This window comes from Salmo salar, chromosome ssa20 (genome assembly GCF_905237065.1).
Source record: "Salmo salar chromosome ssa20, Ssal_v3.1, whole genome shotgun sequence".
NCBI classification, from domain to species: domain Eukaryota; kingdom Metazoa; phylum Chordata; class Actinopteri; order Salmoniformes; family Salmonidae; genus Salmo; species Salmo salar.
The window spans coordinates 82,582,572-82,601,471 of record NC_059461.1 but is presented as its reverse complement, the minus strand read 5'-3'; the positions used below and the strand labels follow the sequence as shown (position 1 = coordinate 82,601,471).

Below are 18,900 nucleotides of genomic sequence, written 5' to 3'. Positions count from 1 at the left end.
GGTGTCCTGTGTGAATTTAAGTATGCTCTCTCTAATTCTCTCTTTCTTTCTTTCTCTCTCTCGGAGGACCTGAGCCCTAGGACCATGCCTCAGGACTACCTGGCATGATGACTCCTTGTTGTCCCCAGTCCACCTGGCCGTGCTGCTGCTCCAGTTTCAAATGTTCTGCCTGCGGCTATGGAACCCTGACCTGTTCACCGGACGTGCTACCTGTCCCAGACCTGCTGTTTTCAACTCTCTAGAGACAGCAGGAGCGGTAGAGATACTCTCAATGATCGGCTATGAAAAGCCAACTGACATTTTCTCCTGAGGTGCTGACTTGTTGCACCCTCGACAACTACTGTGATTATAATTTTTTGACCATGCTGGTCATTTATGAACATTTGAACATCTTGGCCATGTACTGTTATAATCTCCACCCGGCACAGCCAGAAGAGGACTGGCCACCCCTCATAGCGTGGTTCCTCTCTAGGTTTCTTCCTAGGTTTTGGCCTTTCTAGGGAGTTTTTCCTAGCCACCGTGCTTCTACACCTGCATTGCTTGCTGTTTGGGGTTTTAGGCTGGGTTTCTGTACAGCACTTTGAGATATCAGCTGATGTAAAAAGGGCTATATAAATACATTTGATTTGATGACTACGCATACCAATGTCAAATGACTACAAATACCAATGTCAAAGGACTACGCATACCAATGTCAAAGGACTACACATGCCAATGTCAAAGGACTACGCATACCAATGTCAAAGGACTACGCATACCAATGTCAAAGGACTACACATACCAATGTCAAAGGACTGCGCATACCAATGTCAAAGGACTACACATACCAATGTCAAAGGACTACACATACCAATGTCAAAGGACTGCGCATACCAATGTCAAAGGACTACACATACCAATGTCAAAGGACTACACATACCAATGTCAAAGGACTACACATTTAGGCAATTTATTGATACATTTCCCAACCTTGAACATTGTATATTTTTCAGGAGAGAGCCACACTGAGTTTGTAACAGAGTACAATAATCATCTAGTTATTTGCCTGTGGTTAAGGTTAATCGGGCCTGTAGCTAACCATGCTGTCTACCGTAGTTAAAGAGTAGATAACCATGCTGTCTACCGTAGTTAAAGAGTAGATAACCATGCTGTCTACCGTAGTTAAAGAGTAGATAACCATGCTGTCTACCGTAGTTAAAGAGTAGATAACCATGCTGTCTACTGTAGTTAAAGAGTAGATAACCATGCTGTCTACTGTAGTTAAATACGAGATAACCATGCTGTCTACTGTAGTTAAAGAGTAGATAACCATGCTGTCTACTGTAGTTAAAGAGTAGATAACCATGCTGTCTACCGTAGTTAAAGAGTAGATAACCATGTTGTCTACCGTAAAGAGTAGATAACCATGCTGTCTACCGTAGTTAAAGAGTAGATAACCATGCTGTCTACTGTAGTTAAAGAGTAGATAACCATGCTGTCTACTGTAGTTAAAGAGTAGCTAACCATGCTGTCTACTGTAGTTAAAGAGTAGATAACCATGCTGTCTACCGTAGTTAAAGAGTAGATAACCATGTTGTTTACTGTAGTTTAACTGTAGATAACCATGTTGTAGTATAACTGTAGATAACCATGTTGTAATGTAACTGTAGATAACCATGTTGTAGTGTAACTGTAAATAACCATCTTGTAATGTAACTGTAAATAACCATCTTGTAATGTAACTGTAAATAACCATGTTGTAGTGTAACTGTAAATAACCATCTTGTAATGTAACTGTAAATAACCATGTTGTAGTGTAACTGTAGATAACCATGTTGTAGTTTAACTGTAGATAACCATGGTGTTTACTGTAGTTTAACTGTAGATAACCATGTTGTAATGTAACTGTAGATAACCAAGTTGTAGTGTAACTGTAAACAACCATGTTGTAGTGTAACTGTAGATAACCATGTTGTAGTGTAACTGTAGATAACCTTGTTGTAGTGTAACTGTAGATAACCATGTTGTAGTGTAACTGTACGTAACCATGTTGTAATGTAACTGTAAATAACCATGTTGTAATGTAACTGTAAATAACCATGTTGTAGTGTAACTGTAGATAACCATGTTGTAGTGTAACTGTAAATAACCATGTTGTGGTGTAACTGTAAATAACCATGTTGTAGTGTAACTGTAGATAACCATGTTGTAATGTAACTGTAGATAACCATGTTGTAGTGTAACTGTAGATAACCATGTTGTAGTGTAACTGTAGATAACCATGTTGTAGTGTAACTGTAGATAACCATGCTGTAGTGTAACTGTAGATAACCATGTTGTAGTGTAACTGTAAATAACCATGTTGTTTACTGTAGTGTAACTGTAGATAACCATGTTGTAGGTACAGCGGGATTCGAAATGGTTGGTGATCTGTTTATTAACTTGGCTTTAGAAGATTTTAGAAATAGGTCTATAACAGTTTGGGGATAGAGTGTCTCCCCCTTTGAAGAGGGGGATGACCGCGGCAACTTTCCAATCTTTGGGGATCTCAGACGATACGAAATAGAGGTTGAAAAGGCTAGTAATAGGGGTTGCAGTAATGTTTTTGTGCTGGTCAAGGGCTATATCTGTTCTTAGTTCTCCATTTTTTGAATGGGGCATGCTTATTTAAGATGGAGAGGAAAGGACTTTTGAAGAGCAACCAGGCATCCTCTACTGACTAGATGAGGTCAATATCCTTCCAGGATACCCGGGCCTGGTCGATTAGAAAGGCCTGCTCGCTGAAGTGTTTTAGGGAGCGTTTGACAGTGATGATGGGTGGTCGTTTGACCGCGGGCCCATTACGCACGCAGGCAATGAGGCAGTGATCGCTGAGATCCTGGTTGAAGACAGCAGAGGTGTATTTATAGGGCAAGTTGGTCAGGATGATATCTAAGAGGGTGCCGATGGTTCTAGATTTAGGGTTGTGCCTGGTAAGTTCCTTGATAATTTGTGTGAGATTGAGGGCATCTAGCTTAGATTGCACGATGGCCGGGGTGTTAAGCATGTCCCAGTTTAGGTCACCCAACTCTGAAGATAGATGATCAATTCATAAATGGTGTCCAGGGTACAGCTGGGGGCTGAGGGGGGCCTAGAACAAGCAGCAACGGTGAGAGACTTGTTTCTGGAAAGGTGGATTTTTTAAATTAGAAGCTCAAGTTGTTTCGGCATCGACCTGGATAGTATGACAGAACTCTGCAGGCTATCTCTGCGGTAGATTGCAACTCCGCCCCCTTTGGCAGTTATATCTTGTCAGAAAATGTTATAGTTAGGGATGGAAATTTCATGATTTTTGGTGGCCTTCCTAAGCCAGGATTCAGACACGGCTAGGACATCCGGGTTGGCGGAGTGTGCTAAAGCAGCGAATAAAACAAAGTTAGGGAGGAGGATTCTAATGTTAACATGCATGAAACCAAGGCTTTTACGGTTACAGAAGTCAACAAATGAGAGCGCCAGGGGAATGGGAGTGATGCTGGGGGCTGCAGGGCCTAGGTTAATCTCTTCATCACCAGAGGAACAGAGGAGGAGTAGGATAAGGGTACGGCTAAAGGCTAAAAGAACTGGTCGTCGAGTGCGTTCGGAGCAGAGAGTAAAAGGAGCAGGTTTCTGAGCGCGAAGAAGAGATTCAAAGCATAATGTACAGACAAGGGTATGGTAGGATGTGAATACAGTGGAGGTAAACCTAGGCATTGAGTGATGATGAGAAAGGTTTTGTCTCTAGAGGCACCATTTAAGCCTGGTGCGGTCACCGCATGTGTGGGGGGTGGAACATAAGGGCTAGCTAAGGCATATTGAGCAGGGCTGGAGGCTCTATAGCGAAATAAGACAAAAATGACTTACCAAAACAGAAATAGACAAGGCATATTGACATTAGAGAGAGGCATGTGTAGCCGAGTGATCATAGGGTCCAGTGAGTAGCAAGGCGAGCTGGAAGCACGGCGATTCAGACAGCTAGCAGGCCGGGGCTAGCAGCAGGCTAGCAGATGGGCCTCAGGGGGACGTCGCAACGGGAGAGCCTATTGAAACCGTCGAGGCTAGCTCCAGGCTAACTGGTGCTTGCTTCAGGACAGAAACCCTCTCAGACGGTTACGTCGGTAGACCAGTCGTTATAGATCGGCAGGGCTCCGTGTCGGCAGCAAAGGGTCCAGGCCAAATGGCAAAAGAGGTAATTGAAGCCCAGGAATTATCTGATGGAGTTGGAATTGCTATGTTGTAGTGTAACTGTAGATAACAATGTCGTCCACTGTAGTTTAACTGTAGATAACCATGCTGTAGTGTAACTGTAAATAACCATGTTGTAGTGTAACTGTAGATAACCATGTAGTTGTATACCTGTAGGTAACCATGTTGTAGTGTAAGTGTAGATAACCATGTTGAATACCGCATCGTAACTGTCGATAACAATGTTGTCTACTGTAGTCGTAGATAACCATGCTGTAGTGTAACTGTAGATAACCACGTTGTAGTGTAACTGTAGATAACCATGTAGTAATGTAACTGTAGATAACCATGTTTTAGTGTAACTGTAGATAACCATGTTGTAGTGTAACTGTAGATAACCATGTTGTAGTATAACTGTAGATAACCATGTTGTAATGTAACTGTAGATAACCATGCTGTAGTGTAACTGTAGATAACCATGTTGTAGTGTAACTGTAGATAACCATGTAGTAATGTAACTGTAGATAACCATGTTGTAGTGTAACTGTAGATAACCATGTTGTAATGTAACTGTAGATAACCATGTTGTAGTGTAACTGTAGGTAACCATGTTGTAGTGTAACTGTAGATGACCATGTAGTTGTATAACTGTATGTAACCATGTTGTAGTGTAACTGTAGATAACCATGTTGTAGTGTAACTGTAGATAACCATGTTGTAGTGTAACTGTAGATAACCATGTTGTAATGTAACTGTAGATAACCATGTTGTAGTGTAACTGTAAATAACCATCTTGTAATGTAACTGTAGATAACCATTTTGTAGTGTAACTGTAGATAACCATGTTGTAATGTAACTGTAGATAACCATGTTGTAGTGTAACTGTAGATAACCATGTTGTAATGTAACTGTAGATAACCATGTTGTAATGTAACTGTAGATAACCATGTTGTAGTGTAACTGTAGATAACCATGTTGTAGTGTAACTGTAGATAACCATGTTGTAATGTAACTGTAAATAACCATGTTGTAGTGTAACTGTAGATAACCATGTTGTAGTGTAACTGTAGATAACCATGGTGTTTACTGTAGTTTAACTGTAGATAACCATGTTGTAATGTAACTGTAGATAACCAAGTTGTAGTGTAACTGTAAACAACCATGTTGTAGTGTAACTGTAGATAACCATGTTGTAGTGTAACTGTAGATAACCATGTTGTAGTGTAACTGTAGATAACCTTGTTGTAGTGTAACTGTAAATAACCATGTTGTAATGTAACTGTAAATAACCATGTTGTAGTGTAACTGTAGATAACCATGTTGTAGTGTAACTGTAAATAACCATGTTGTGGTGTAACTGTAAATAACCATGTTGTAGTGTAACTGTAGATAACCATGTTGTAATGTAACTGTAGATAACCATGTTGTAGTGTAACTGTAGATAACCATGTTGTAGTTTAACTGTAGATAACCATTTTGTAGTGTAACTGTAGATAACCATGTTGTAGTGTAACTGTAGATAACCATGTTGTAGTGTAACTGTAGATAACCATGTTGTAGTGTAACTGTAGATAACCATGTTGTAGTATAACTGTAGATAACCATGGTGTAGTGTAACTGTTGATAACCATGTTGTAGTGTAACTGTAGATAACCATGTTGTAGTGTAACTGTAGATAACCATGTTGTAATGTAACTGTAGATAACCATGTTTTAGTGTAACTGTAGATAACCATGTTGTAGTTTAACTGTAGATAACCATTTTGTAATGTAACTGTAGATAACCATGTTGTAGTGTAACTGTAGATAACCATGTTGTAGTGTAACTGTAGATAACCATGTTGTAGTGTAACTGTAGATAACCATGTTGTAGTATAACTGTAGAAAACCATGGTGTAGTGTAACTGTAGATAACCATGTTGTAGTGTAACTGTAGATAACCATGTTGTAGTGTAACTGTAGATAACCATGTTGTAATGTAACTGTAGATAACCATGTTTTAGTGTAACTGTAGATAACCATGTTGTAGTGTAACTGTAGATAACCATGTTGTAGTATAACTGTAGATAACCATGTTGTAATGTAACTGTAGATAACCATGCTGTAGTGTAACTGTAGATAACCATGTTGTAGTGTAACTGTAGATAACCATGTAGTAATGTAACTGTAGATAACCATGTTGTAGTGTAACTGTAGATAACCATGTTGTAATGTAACTGTAGATAACCATGTTGTAGTGTAACTGTAGGTAACCATGTTGTAGTGTAACTGTAGATGACCATGTAGTTGTATAACTGTATGTAACCATGTTGTAGTGTAACTGTAGATAACCATGTTGTAGTGTAACTGTAGATAACCATGTTGTAGTGTAACTGTAGATAACCATGTTGTAATGTAACTGTAGATAACCATGTTGTAGTGTAACTGTAAATAACCATCTTGTAATGTAACTGTAGATAACCATTTTGTAGTGTAACTGTAGATAACCATGTTGTAGTGTAACTGTAGATAACCATGTTGTAATGTAACTGTAGATAACCATGTTGTAGTGTAACTGTAGATAACCATGTTGTAGTGTAACTGTAGATAACCATGTTGTAATGTAACTGTAAATAACCATGTTGTAGTGTAACTGTAGATAACCATGTTGTAGTGTAACTGTAGATAACCATGGTGTTTACTGTAGTTTAACTGTAGATAACCATGTTGTAATGTAACTGTAGATAACCAAGTTGTAGTGTAACTGTAAACAACCATGTTGTAGTGTAACTGTAGATAACCATGTTGTAGTGTAACTGTAGATAACCATGTTGTAGTGTAACTGTAGATAACCTTGTTGTAGTGTAACTGTAGATAACCATATTGTAATGTAACTGTAAATAACCATGTTGTAATGTAACTGTAAATAACCATGTTGTAGTGTAACTGTAGATAACCATGTTGTAGTGTAACTGTAAATAACCATGTTGTGGTGTAACTGTAAATAACCATGTTGTAGTGTAACTGTAGATAACCATGTTGTAATGTAACTGTAGATAACCATGTTGTAGTGTAACTGTAGATAACCATGTTGTAGTTTAACTGTAGATAACCATTTTGTAATGTAACTGTAGATAACCATGTTGTAGTGTAACTGTAGATAACCATGTTGTAGTGTAACTGTAGATAACCATGTTGTAGTATAACTGTAGATAACCATGGTGTAGTGTAACTGTAGATAACCATGTTGTAGTGTAACTGTAGATAACCATGTTGTAGTGTAACTGTAGATAACCATGTTGTAATGTAACTGTAGATAACCATGTTGTAATGTAACTGTAGATAACCATGTTGTAGTGTAACTGTAGATAACCATGGTGTAATGTAACTGTAGATAACCATGTTGTAATGTAACTGTAGATAACCATGGTGTTTACTGTAGTTTAACTGTAGATAACCATGTTGTAGAGTAACTGTAGATAACCATGGTGTAATGGAACTGTAGATAACCATGGTGTTTACTGTAGTTTAACTGTAGATAACCATGTTGTAATGTAACTGTAGATAACCATGGTGTAATGTAACTGTAAATAACCATGTTGTAATGTAACTGTAGCTAACCATGGTGTTTACTGTAGTTTAACTGTAGATAACCATGTTGTAATGTAACTGTAGATAACCATGGTGTAATGTAACTGTAAATAACCATTGTAATGTAACTCTAAATAACCATGTTGTAATGTAACTGTAAATAACCATGTTGTAGTATAACTGTAGATAACCATGTTGTAATGTAACTGTAAATATCCATGTTGTAATGTAACTGTAGATAACCATGTTGTAATGTAACTGTAAATAACCATGTTGTAATGTAACTGTAAATAACCATGTTGTAGTATAACTGTAGATAACCATGTTGTACTGTAACTGTAGATAACCATGTTGTAATGTAACTCTAGATAACCATGTTGTAATGTAACTGTAGATAACCATGTTGTAGTGTAACTGTAGATAACCATGTTGTAGTGTAACTGTAGATAACCTTGTTGTTTACTGTAGTTTAACCGTAGATAACCATGTTGTAGTATAACTGTAGATAACCATGTTGTGTACTGTACTGTAACTGTAGATAACCATGTTGTAGTGTAACTGTAGATAACCATGTTGTTTACTGTACTGTAACTGTAGATAACCATGTTGTAGTGTAACTGTAAATAACCATGTTGTAATGTAACTGTAGATAACCATGTTGTGTACTGTACTGTAACTGTAGATAACCATGTTGTAGTGTAACTGTAGATAACCATGTAGTAATGTAACTGTAGATAACCATGTTGTAATGTAACTGTAGATAACCATGTTGTAGTGTAACTGTAGATAACCATGTTGTAGTGTAACTGTAGATAACCATGTTTTAATGTAACTGTAGATAACCATGTTGAAATGTAACTGTAGATAACCATGTTGTAGTGTAACTGTAGATAACCATGTTGTAGTGTAACTGTAGATAACCATGTTGTAATGTAACTGTAAATAACCATGTTGTAGTGTAACTGTAGATAACCATGTTGTAGTGTAACTGTAGATAACCATGGTGTTTACTGTAGTTTAACTGTAGATAACCATGTTGTAGTGTAACTGTAAATAACCATGTTGTAGTGTAACTGTAGATAACCATGTTGTAGTGTAACTGTAGATAACCATGCTGTAGTGTAACTGTAAATAACCATGTTGTTTACTGTAGTTTAACTGTAGATAACCATGTTGTAGTGTAACTGTAGATAACCATATTGTAGTGTAACTGTAGATAACCATGTTGTAGTTTAACTGTAGATAACCATGTTGTAATGTAACTGTAGATAACCATGTTGTAGTGTAACTGTAAACAACCATGTTGTAGTATAACTGTAGATAACCATGTTGTAGTGTAACTGTAGATAACCATGTTGTAGTATAACTGTAGATAACCATGTTGTAGTGTAACTGTAGATAACCATGTTGTAGTGTAACTGTAGATAACCATGTTGTAGTGTAACTGTAGATAACCATGTTGTAATGTAACTGTAGATAACCATGTTGTAATGTAACTGTAGATAACCATGGTGTAATGTAACTGTAGATAACCATGTTGTAGTGTAACTGTAGATAACCATGTTGTGTACTGTACTGTAACTGTAGATAACCATGTTGTAGTGTAACTGTAAATAACCATGTTGTAATGTAACTGTAGATAACCATGTTGTGTACTGTACTGTAACTGTAGATAACCATGTTGTAGTGTAACTGTAGATAACCATGTTGTAGTGTAACTGTAGATAACCATGTTGTAGTGTAACTGTAGATCACCATGTTGTAATGTAACTGTAGATAACCATGTTGTAGTGTAACTGTAGATAACCATGTTGTAGTGTAACTGTAGATAACCATGTTGTAGTATAACTGTAGATAACCATGTTGTGTACTGTACTGTAACTGTAGATAACCATGTTGTAGTGTAACTGTAGATAACCATGTTGTGTACTGTACTGTAACTGTAGATAACCATGTTGTAGTGTAACTGTAAATAACCATGTTGTAATGTAACTGTAGATAACCATGTTGTGTACTGTACTGTAACTGTAGATAACCATGTTGTAGTGTAACTGTAGATAACCATGTTGTAGTGTAACTGTAGATAACCATGTTGTAGTGTAACTGTAGATAACCATGTTGTAATGTAACTGTAGATAACCATGTTGTAGTGTAACTGTAGATAACCATGTTGTAGTGTAACTGTAGATAACCATGTTGTAGTATAACTGTAGATAACCATGTTGTGTACTGTACTGTAACTGTAGATAACCATGTTGTAGTGTAACTGTAGATAACCATGTTGTGTACTGTACTGTAACTGTAGATACCGATGTTGTAGTGTAACTGTAGATAACCATGTTGTGTACCGTTCTGTAACTGTAGATAACCATGCTTTAGTGTAAGTGTAGATAACCATGTTGTAGTGTAACTGTAGATAACCATGCTGTAGTGTAAGTGTAGATGACCATGTAGTAGTATAACTGTAGATAACCATGTTGTAGTGTAACTGTAGATAACCATGTTGTGTACTGTACTGTAACTGTAGATAACCATGTTGTAGTGTAACTGTAGATAACCATGTTGTGTACTGTACTGTAACTGTAGATAACCATGTTGTAGTGTAACTGTAGATAACCATGTTGTGTACTGTTCTGTAACTGTAGATAACCATGCTTTAGTGTAAGTGTAGATAACCATGTTGTAGTGTAACTGTAGATAACCATGCTGTAGTGTAAGTGTAGATAACCATGTTGTAGTGTAAGTGTAGATAACCATGTAGTAGTATAACTGTGGAAGAGGGGAGAGAGAAGGGGAGAAGGGGAGGGAAAGAGGGGGAGAGAGGAGGTGGAAAAGAGGAGGGAGAGTGATACAAGGGGTTCTCTCTTGCTTTCCCTGTGTCCCAATATCTCTCTCACTTTCTCTCTCGCTTTGCCTCTATGTTCATCTGCCCCCTGCTGTCTCTGCCCCCCACATCCCTCTCCCCCACTGTCCCTTCCTCTCCCAGCAGGATTCCTGCCTTCTGCATCATAATATTACGGCTAATGTATCTGGGCCACAATGTGCTGCACAGACACACACACACACACACACACACACACACACACACACACACACACACACACACACACACACACACACACACACACACACACACACACACACACACACACACACACACACACACACACACACACACAGAGAGAGAGAGAGAGAGAGACACACACACACACACACACAGAGACACACACACACAGAGACACACACACACAGACACGCACACAGAGACACGCACACACAGAGACACACACAGAGACACACACAGAAAGACACGCACAGAGACACACACAGAGACACACACAGGTTAGAGGGGTTTATTGTAGCCCATCTGGGCCACACTGAGGCTCAGAAGTAATCTATAATAGTGATGAGGGGGATAACCCTCACACACACACAAACACACACTCACATATTCCCAAGCTACACACACACACTGACCAGAGCAAAAGTGTGTATGTGTGTGTCTCAGTGTTGGTGTGCCGTGTGGTGTGTGTGTGAATGCGTGTGTGTTTCAGTGTTGGTGTGCCGTAGTGTGTGTGTGTGTGTGTGTGTGTGTGTGTGTGTGTGTGTGTGTGTGTGTGTGTGTGTGTGTGTATGTGTCTGTGTCTCAGTTTTGGTGTGCCGTTGTGTGTGTGTGTGTGTGTCTCAGTGTTGGTGTGTGTGTGTGTGTGTGTGTGTGTGTGTGTGTGTGTTGTGTGTGTGTGTGTGTGTGTGTGTGTGTGTGTGTGTGTGTGTGTGTGTGTGTGTGTGTGTGTGTGTGTGTGTGTCTCAGTTTTGGTGTGCCGTTGTGTGTGTGTGTGTGTGTGTGTATGTGTGTGTGTCTCAGTGTTGGTGTGCCGTAGTGTGTGTGTTGATGTGCCATAATGTGTGTGTGTGTGTGTGTGTGTCTCAGTGTTGGTGTGCCGTAGTGTGTGTGTGTGTGTCTCAGTGTTGGTGCGTGTGTGTGTGTGTGTCTGTGTCTCAGTGTTGGTGTGCCGTAGTGTGTGTGTGTCTCAGTGTTGGTGTGTGTGTGTGTGTGTGTGTGTGTGTGTGTGTGTGTGTGTGTGTGTGTGTGTGTGTGTGTGTGGGTGTGTGTGTTGGTGTGTGTGTTGGTGTTGGTGTTGGTGTGCTGTAGTCTGAAACGGTTAAAATTGAAGGGAAATAAACCCCCTCAGAATGAGAAAAATGTACAGCCCTTTGAATTAAACATCTTTCAGTACCAACTGATAAAGAAGCTTGAGGTGGCGGATGTTTCCTTCAGCAAACAACCCAGTGCCGTAGATCCTGTCAATCAACTATGTGTGAATGAGATCTTACAAAACAGCCACACTCATTCAGAGATGTCACACCAACATCCACACTCATTCAGAGATGTCACACAAACGTCCACACTCATTCAGAGATGTCACACCAACGTCCACACTCATTCAGAGATGTCACACCAACGTCCACACTCATTCAGAGATGTCACACCAACGTCCACACTCATTCAGAGATGTCACACCAACGTCAACACTCATTCAGAGATGTCACACCAACGTCCACACTCATTCAGAGATGTCACACAAACGTCCACACTCATTCAGAGATGTCACACCAACGTCCACACTCATTCAGAGATGTCACACAAACGTCCACACTCATTCAGAGATGTCACACAAACGTCCACACTCATTCAGAGATGTCACACAAACGTCCACACTCATTCAGAGATGTCACACAAACGTCCACACTCATACAGAGATGTCACACAAACGTCCACACTCATTCAGAGATGTCACACAAACGTCCACTCTCATACAGAGATGTCACACCAACGTCAACACTCATACAGAGATGTCACACAAACGTCCACACTCATACAGAGATGTCACACAAACGTCCACTCTCATACAGAGAGATTTCACGTCAGGTATCTTATCTACAGAGCTCCTGGCAAAGAGAACTGTCTGAAATGCTAAAGACTGAATACTCTAAATGTCCTTTAACAGAAGTTACTGACACATGAAACCGATCAAACCAGATACCTTCAGAAAGACTGAAATGAAGAGAAACATAAGGAGAAAGAGAGAGAAGAAGAAGCCGATATTTAAATAGAAATAAGGAGAAAGAAGAAGAAGCAGATATTTATATAGAAATAAGGAGAAAGAGAAGAAGAAGCAGATATTTATATAGAAATGAGGCGAAAGAGAGAGATAGTGAAAGAGATTGTGTGTAAACAAGATCAGTAAGGTTTAGACTTTTATCATGTGTGTGTTTGTGTGTGTGTTTGTGTGTGTGTGTGTGTGTGTGTGTGTGTGTGTACCTACCTCCTCCCTCAGCCGCTGCCTAGCGCTGCCCTCCGCCCGGCAAACCGCACGCATCATCACTGTTAAACAACAAGAAACGCGTGATGGAAACACGCTCTGTCAAACGACAGGAACAGTGTGATGTTAAACGACAAGAAAAGCGAGATGGTGCAGGGAACGACAGACGGTTGAGAATGAGGAGGGTGAAGAGGGACGAGCCGGTACGGAGATGAAAACAACGCCACGATCGCCCGCGAAACACGCCTGTCACATGCACTGCCTCGGCCCATTAATACCAACAAACATGCTAACACACAGAGAGTGCACACAAACACACACCTTTTACTTTTAATATAGAAGTGACATAACCAGATGTGGCTTTGCTCTCTCTCTCTTATTCTCTTTCTCTAGGACATTAATCCACACATCTGCTCTGCTGGAGCTGACAGGGGATTAACCTGCTGTATTTTGCTGCCTCATTGGGTCACACACACACACACACACACACACACACACACACACACACACACACACACACACACACACACACACACACACACACACACACACACACACACACACACACACACACACCACTGACAGATGGGCTCTCCAGAACACATATCTCAAAGATATTGAGGCTGATTGTTTCAACAGAACAGAGTTCCATTGATGATGATGAAGGTGATGAAGGTGGAAGTGATGATGATGGTGGTGAAGGTGATTGTAATGGTGGTGGTGAGAGGGAGAGAGAAAGGTGAAATATCTGTCATGTGCCTTTGAGCAAGGTACTTAACCCTGGTTGCTTCTGTAAGTCACTGCGGATAAGAGTGTCTGCTAAATGACTAACATGTCAAATAAAGATCCTCTCCCCAGTAGCTGGTTAGACTTTTGGCTTTCCACTTACTGACATATTCATATTCATATACTGTATTCATGTACTGTATGTTCTGTGTGTGTGCGGGGGGTCAGTGGACAACATGTCCAAACTGGCAGTCTATCAAACATATTTTCAACTCGCTGCCAAATGACATTAAATCCCTCCGCCACATCCCAGAGCCACACACCCACACACCCACCCACCCACACACACCCACACACACACACCCACACACACACACCCACACACACACTCACCCACCCACCCACCCACCCACCCACCCACACACACACACCCACACACCCACACACCCACCCACCCACACACACCCACACACACACCCCCACACACACACACCCACACACACACTCACCCACCCACCCACCCACCCACACACACACACCCACTCACACACACCCCCACACACACACCCACACCCACACACCACCACCCACCCACCCACACACTCACCCACACACCCACCCACACACACACCCACCCACACACCACCAACCACCCACCCACCCACACCCCCCCACACACCACCAACCACCCACCCACCCACCCACCCACCACACACACCCACCCCCACCCACACACACCCACACACACCCACCCACACCTAATATCCTCAGTATGATATTCCAATACAGTCAATACCGCTTTTTATTTTTACATTTGAATATTTGTACTTATAAATATATAAAAAAATTACATAAAATACCTCAACTAGGTAATAGATAAAGCAGAGCGCGTTCATTATTTTTCATTATTAAGCTTACCGGTACTAGTTTCCCAAAACAGCTGTTTGAGCCAGTCACGTGTGTTTGTTTACAAAGAACAAAATGGTTTCTTCTATAGGTGAGTCACTGCTGCAGCGCAACTTAGTTCCTTAGCACTTGTTAGCATTCTGGTAAGTGACGTTTTTCTGGCTTTTATATCACCCCTTGTGTGCACCACCGGTAAGACCGTATATATATCGCAGGATGGCACAGGCACGGTATGAAGGTATGGAAATCTGGATACAGCCCAAATCAAAGGCACACTAACACACACACACACACACACACACACACACACACACACACACACACACACACACACACACACACACACACACACACACACACACACACACACACACACACACACACACAAAGTAAAGGGTAGTGTGCCAAGAGCACAAGACATATCCAGTGTATATATCCTGTCACCCACTCTCTCTTTTATGTTCCATCTCTTATTCATGTTGTGTCTCTCCTTGTCTAATGGCAACACACACATCTCATTTCCACATTGTGTAGAGATACAGAGAGAGAGAGAAAGAGAAAGAGAAAAGAGGGTGAGACAGGGGGAGGGGGAGAGAGAAAGAGAGAGTGGGAGAGAGAGAGAAGAGGGAGAGAGAGAGAGACAGAGAAAAGAGGGAGAGAGTGAAAGATAAACAGAGAATGAGAGAGAGAGACAGAGAGAGAGAGAAAAGAGCGCGAGAGAGAGAGAAAGACTGAAAAAAGAGAGAGCGAGAGAGAGAGAGAGAGAGACAGAAACAGTGTATATCTTACCTGTAGTCGGTCAGTCAGGGTTAGAGCTGCGGTCTCGTCTGGCCTCAGGAATACTTGTTGACCGCGTCTGTAAAGAGCACAATCATCAGCACCTGCTGCAAGACCACAACTATGTCTGCCCAGTGCCACACACACATACCTACACACACACACACACACACACACACACACACACACACACACACACACACACACACACACACACACACACACACACACACACACACACACACACACAATGATAATCCCTGTCTTTACCTATCTGTTGACGAGTGTGAGTGTAGGAATTTGATTGAAATGTCTGAGTGATTGATTGATTGATTGAGTGAGTGAGTGAGTGAGTGAGTGAGTGATTGATTGATTGAGTGAGTGAGTCAGTGGAATGTCTGTAATAAGAGGAAGTGTGTGTGTTTCTCTTTGTGTGTGTGCGTTTGTGTGTCTGTGTGTGTGTGCGTCTGTGTGTCTGTGTGTGTGTGTGCGTGCGTGTGCGCGTGCGTGTGTGTGTGTGTGTGAAATCCTTACAGGTCCCTCCCTCTCTTCCTCTCAAGCGCAGTCATGTCATCTCCACCTGCCGTATGCTGAGCGCAGGACTCAAACACACACACACACACATACACACACACATACACACACACACACACTGTCAAGCAAACCAGAGCAGTCAGCAGTGCTTAAGACAGAACACACACTCTCCTCTCCCGCTCTCCTGCGCTCTCTTCCTCTCGTCTCAATCCCTGTTCTTTTCTCTTTCTCTCTCCCACTCTCTTTCTCCCTCCCTCTCTCTCTCTCAGTGTTCAGCCTAGTTCATCTGGGTCCTAGAGCCTGCCTCTCCTCCTGATCGACAAACCAGTTCTTCCTCCCATTATTCTCACTCAGCGGGATCACACACACACACACACACACACACACACACACACACACACACACACACACACACACACACACACACACGCACACGCACACGCACACGCACACGCACACGCACACACACACAAAACACACAGGAAAACCCAGCACGCTATTGCTGGTAGATAAGAGAGTTCCATATCTATGTTTTTAGTACAAAGTGTAGCAGTAGAACCGGGCTATAAACTCTTATGGGTCACTGAGCTTTGAATGAGACCAGAGAGAGACTACACACTACAACACTGACCAGAACTATACACACTACAACACTGACCAGAACTACACACTACAACACTGACCAGAACTACACACTACAACACTGACCAGAACTACACACTACAACACTGACCAGAACTACACACACTACAACACTGACCAGAACTACACACTACAACACTGACCAGAACTTTACACTACAACACTGACCAGAACTACACACTACAACACTGACCAGAACTATACACACTACAACACTGACCAGAACTACACACTACAACACTGACCAGCACTATACACTACAACACTGACCAGAACTACACACTACAACACTGACCAGAACTATACACTACAAGACTGACCAGAACTATACACTACAACACTGACCAGAACTACACACTACAACACTGACCAGAACTACACACTACAACACTGACCAGAACTACACACACTACAGCACTGACCAGAACTATACACTACAACACTGACCAGAACTACAACACTGACCAGAACTATACACTACAAGACTGACCAGAACTATACACTACAACACTGACCAGAACTACACACTACAACACTGACCAGAACTACACACTACAACACTGACCAGAACTATACACTACAGCACTGACCAGAACTACACACTACAGCACTGACCAGAACTACACACTACAACACTGACCAGAACTACACACTACAACACTAACCAGAACTACACACTACAACACTGACCAGAACTATACACTACAACACTGACCAGAACTACACACTACAACACTGACCAGAACTACACACTACAACACTGACCAGAACTACACACTACAACACTGACCAGAACTACACACTACAACACTGACCAGATCTACACACTACAACACTGACCAGAACTATACACTACAACACTGACCAGAACTACACACTACAACACTGACCAGAACTACACACACTACAGCACTGACCAGAACTATACACTACAACACTGACCAGAACTATACACTACAACACTGACCAGAACTACACACTACAACACTGACCAGAACTACACACTACAACACTGACCAGAACTACACACTACAACACTGACCAGAACTATACACTACAACACTGACCAGAACTACACACTACAACACTGACCAGAACTACACACTACAACACTGACCAGAACTACACACTACAACACTGACCAGAACTACACACTACAACACTGACCAGAACTACACACACTACAACACTGACCAGAACTATACACACTACAACACTGACCAGAACTATACACTACAACACTGACCAGAACTATACACTACAACACTGACCAGAACTACACACTACAACACTGACCAGAACTATACACTACAACACTGACCAGAACTACACACTACAACACTGACCAGAACTATACACTACAACACTGACCAGAACTACACACTACAACACTGACCAGAACTACACACTACAACACTGACCAGAACTATACACTACAACACTGACCAGAACTACACACTACAACACTGACCAGAACTACACACTACAACACTGACCAGAACTACACACTACAACACTGACCAGCACTATACACTACAACACTGACCAGAACTACACACTACAACACTGACCAGAACTATACACTACAAGACTGACCAGAACTACACACTACAACACTGACCAGAACTACACACTACAACACTGACCAGAACTACACACACTACAGCACTGACCAGAACTATACACTACAACACTGACCAGAACTACAACACTGACCAGAACTATACACTACAAGACTGACCAGAACTATACACTACAACACTGACCAGAACTACACACTACAACACTGACCAGAACTACACACTACAACACTGACCAGAACTATACACTACAGCACTGACCAGAACTACACACTACAGCACTGACCAGAACTACACACTACAACACTGACCAGAACTACACACTACAACACTAACCAGAACTACACACTACAACACTGACCAGAACTACACACTACAACACTGACCAGAACTACACACTACAACACTGACCAGAACTACACACTACAACACTGACCAGATCTACACACTACAACACTGACCAGAACTATACACTACAACACTGACCAGAACTACACACTACAACACTGACCAGAACTACACACACTACAGCACTGACCAGAACTATACACTACAACACTGACCAGAACTACACACTACAACACTGACCAGAACTATACACTACAACACTGACCAGAACTACACACTACAACACTGACCAGAACTACACATTACAACACTGAC

General features: G+C 41.3%; 1 protein-coding gene across 4 annotated transcripts in view; it reads right to left on the bottom strand.

Moving 5' to 3' along the window:
• Positions 1–18,900, bottom strand: part of LOC106581426 (cGMP-dependent 3',5'-cyclic phosphodiesterase) — a 294,095-nt gene that overhangs the window by 186,132 nt on the left and 89,063 nt on the right. The window contains exons 1-3 of one of the 4 annotated variants that reach the window (XM_045704012.1): positions 16,016–16,247; positions 15,494–15,560; positions 13,076–13,134 (exon numbers count right to left, since the gene is read on the bottom strand). In XM_045704012.1, the coding sequence (XP_045559968.1) occupies positions 13,076–13,132 (57 nt within the window). In that variant the 5' untranslated portion in view covers positions 13,133–13,134; positions 15,494–15,560; positions 16,016–16,247. Of the gene's footprint in view, positions 1–13,075; positions 13,135–15,493; positions 15,561–16,015; positions 16,248–18,900 lie in introns of those variants that run through there. The other 3 variants (XM_045704013.1, XM_045704011.1, XM_045704010.1) reach the window with 3 other exon arrangements.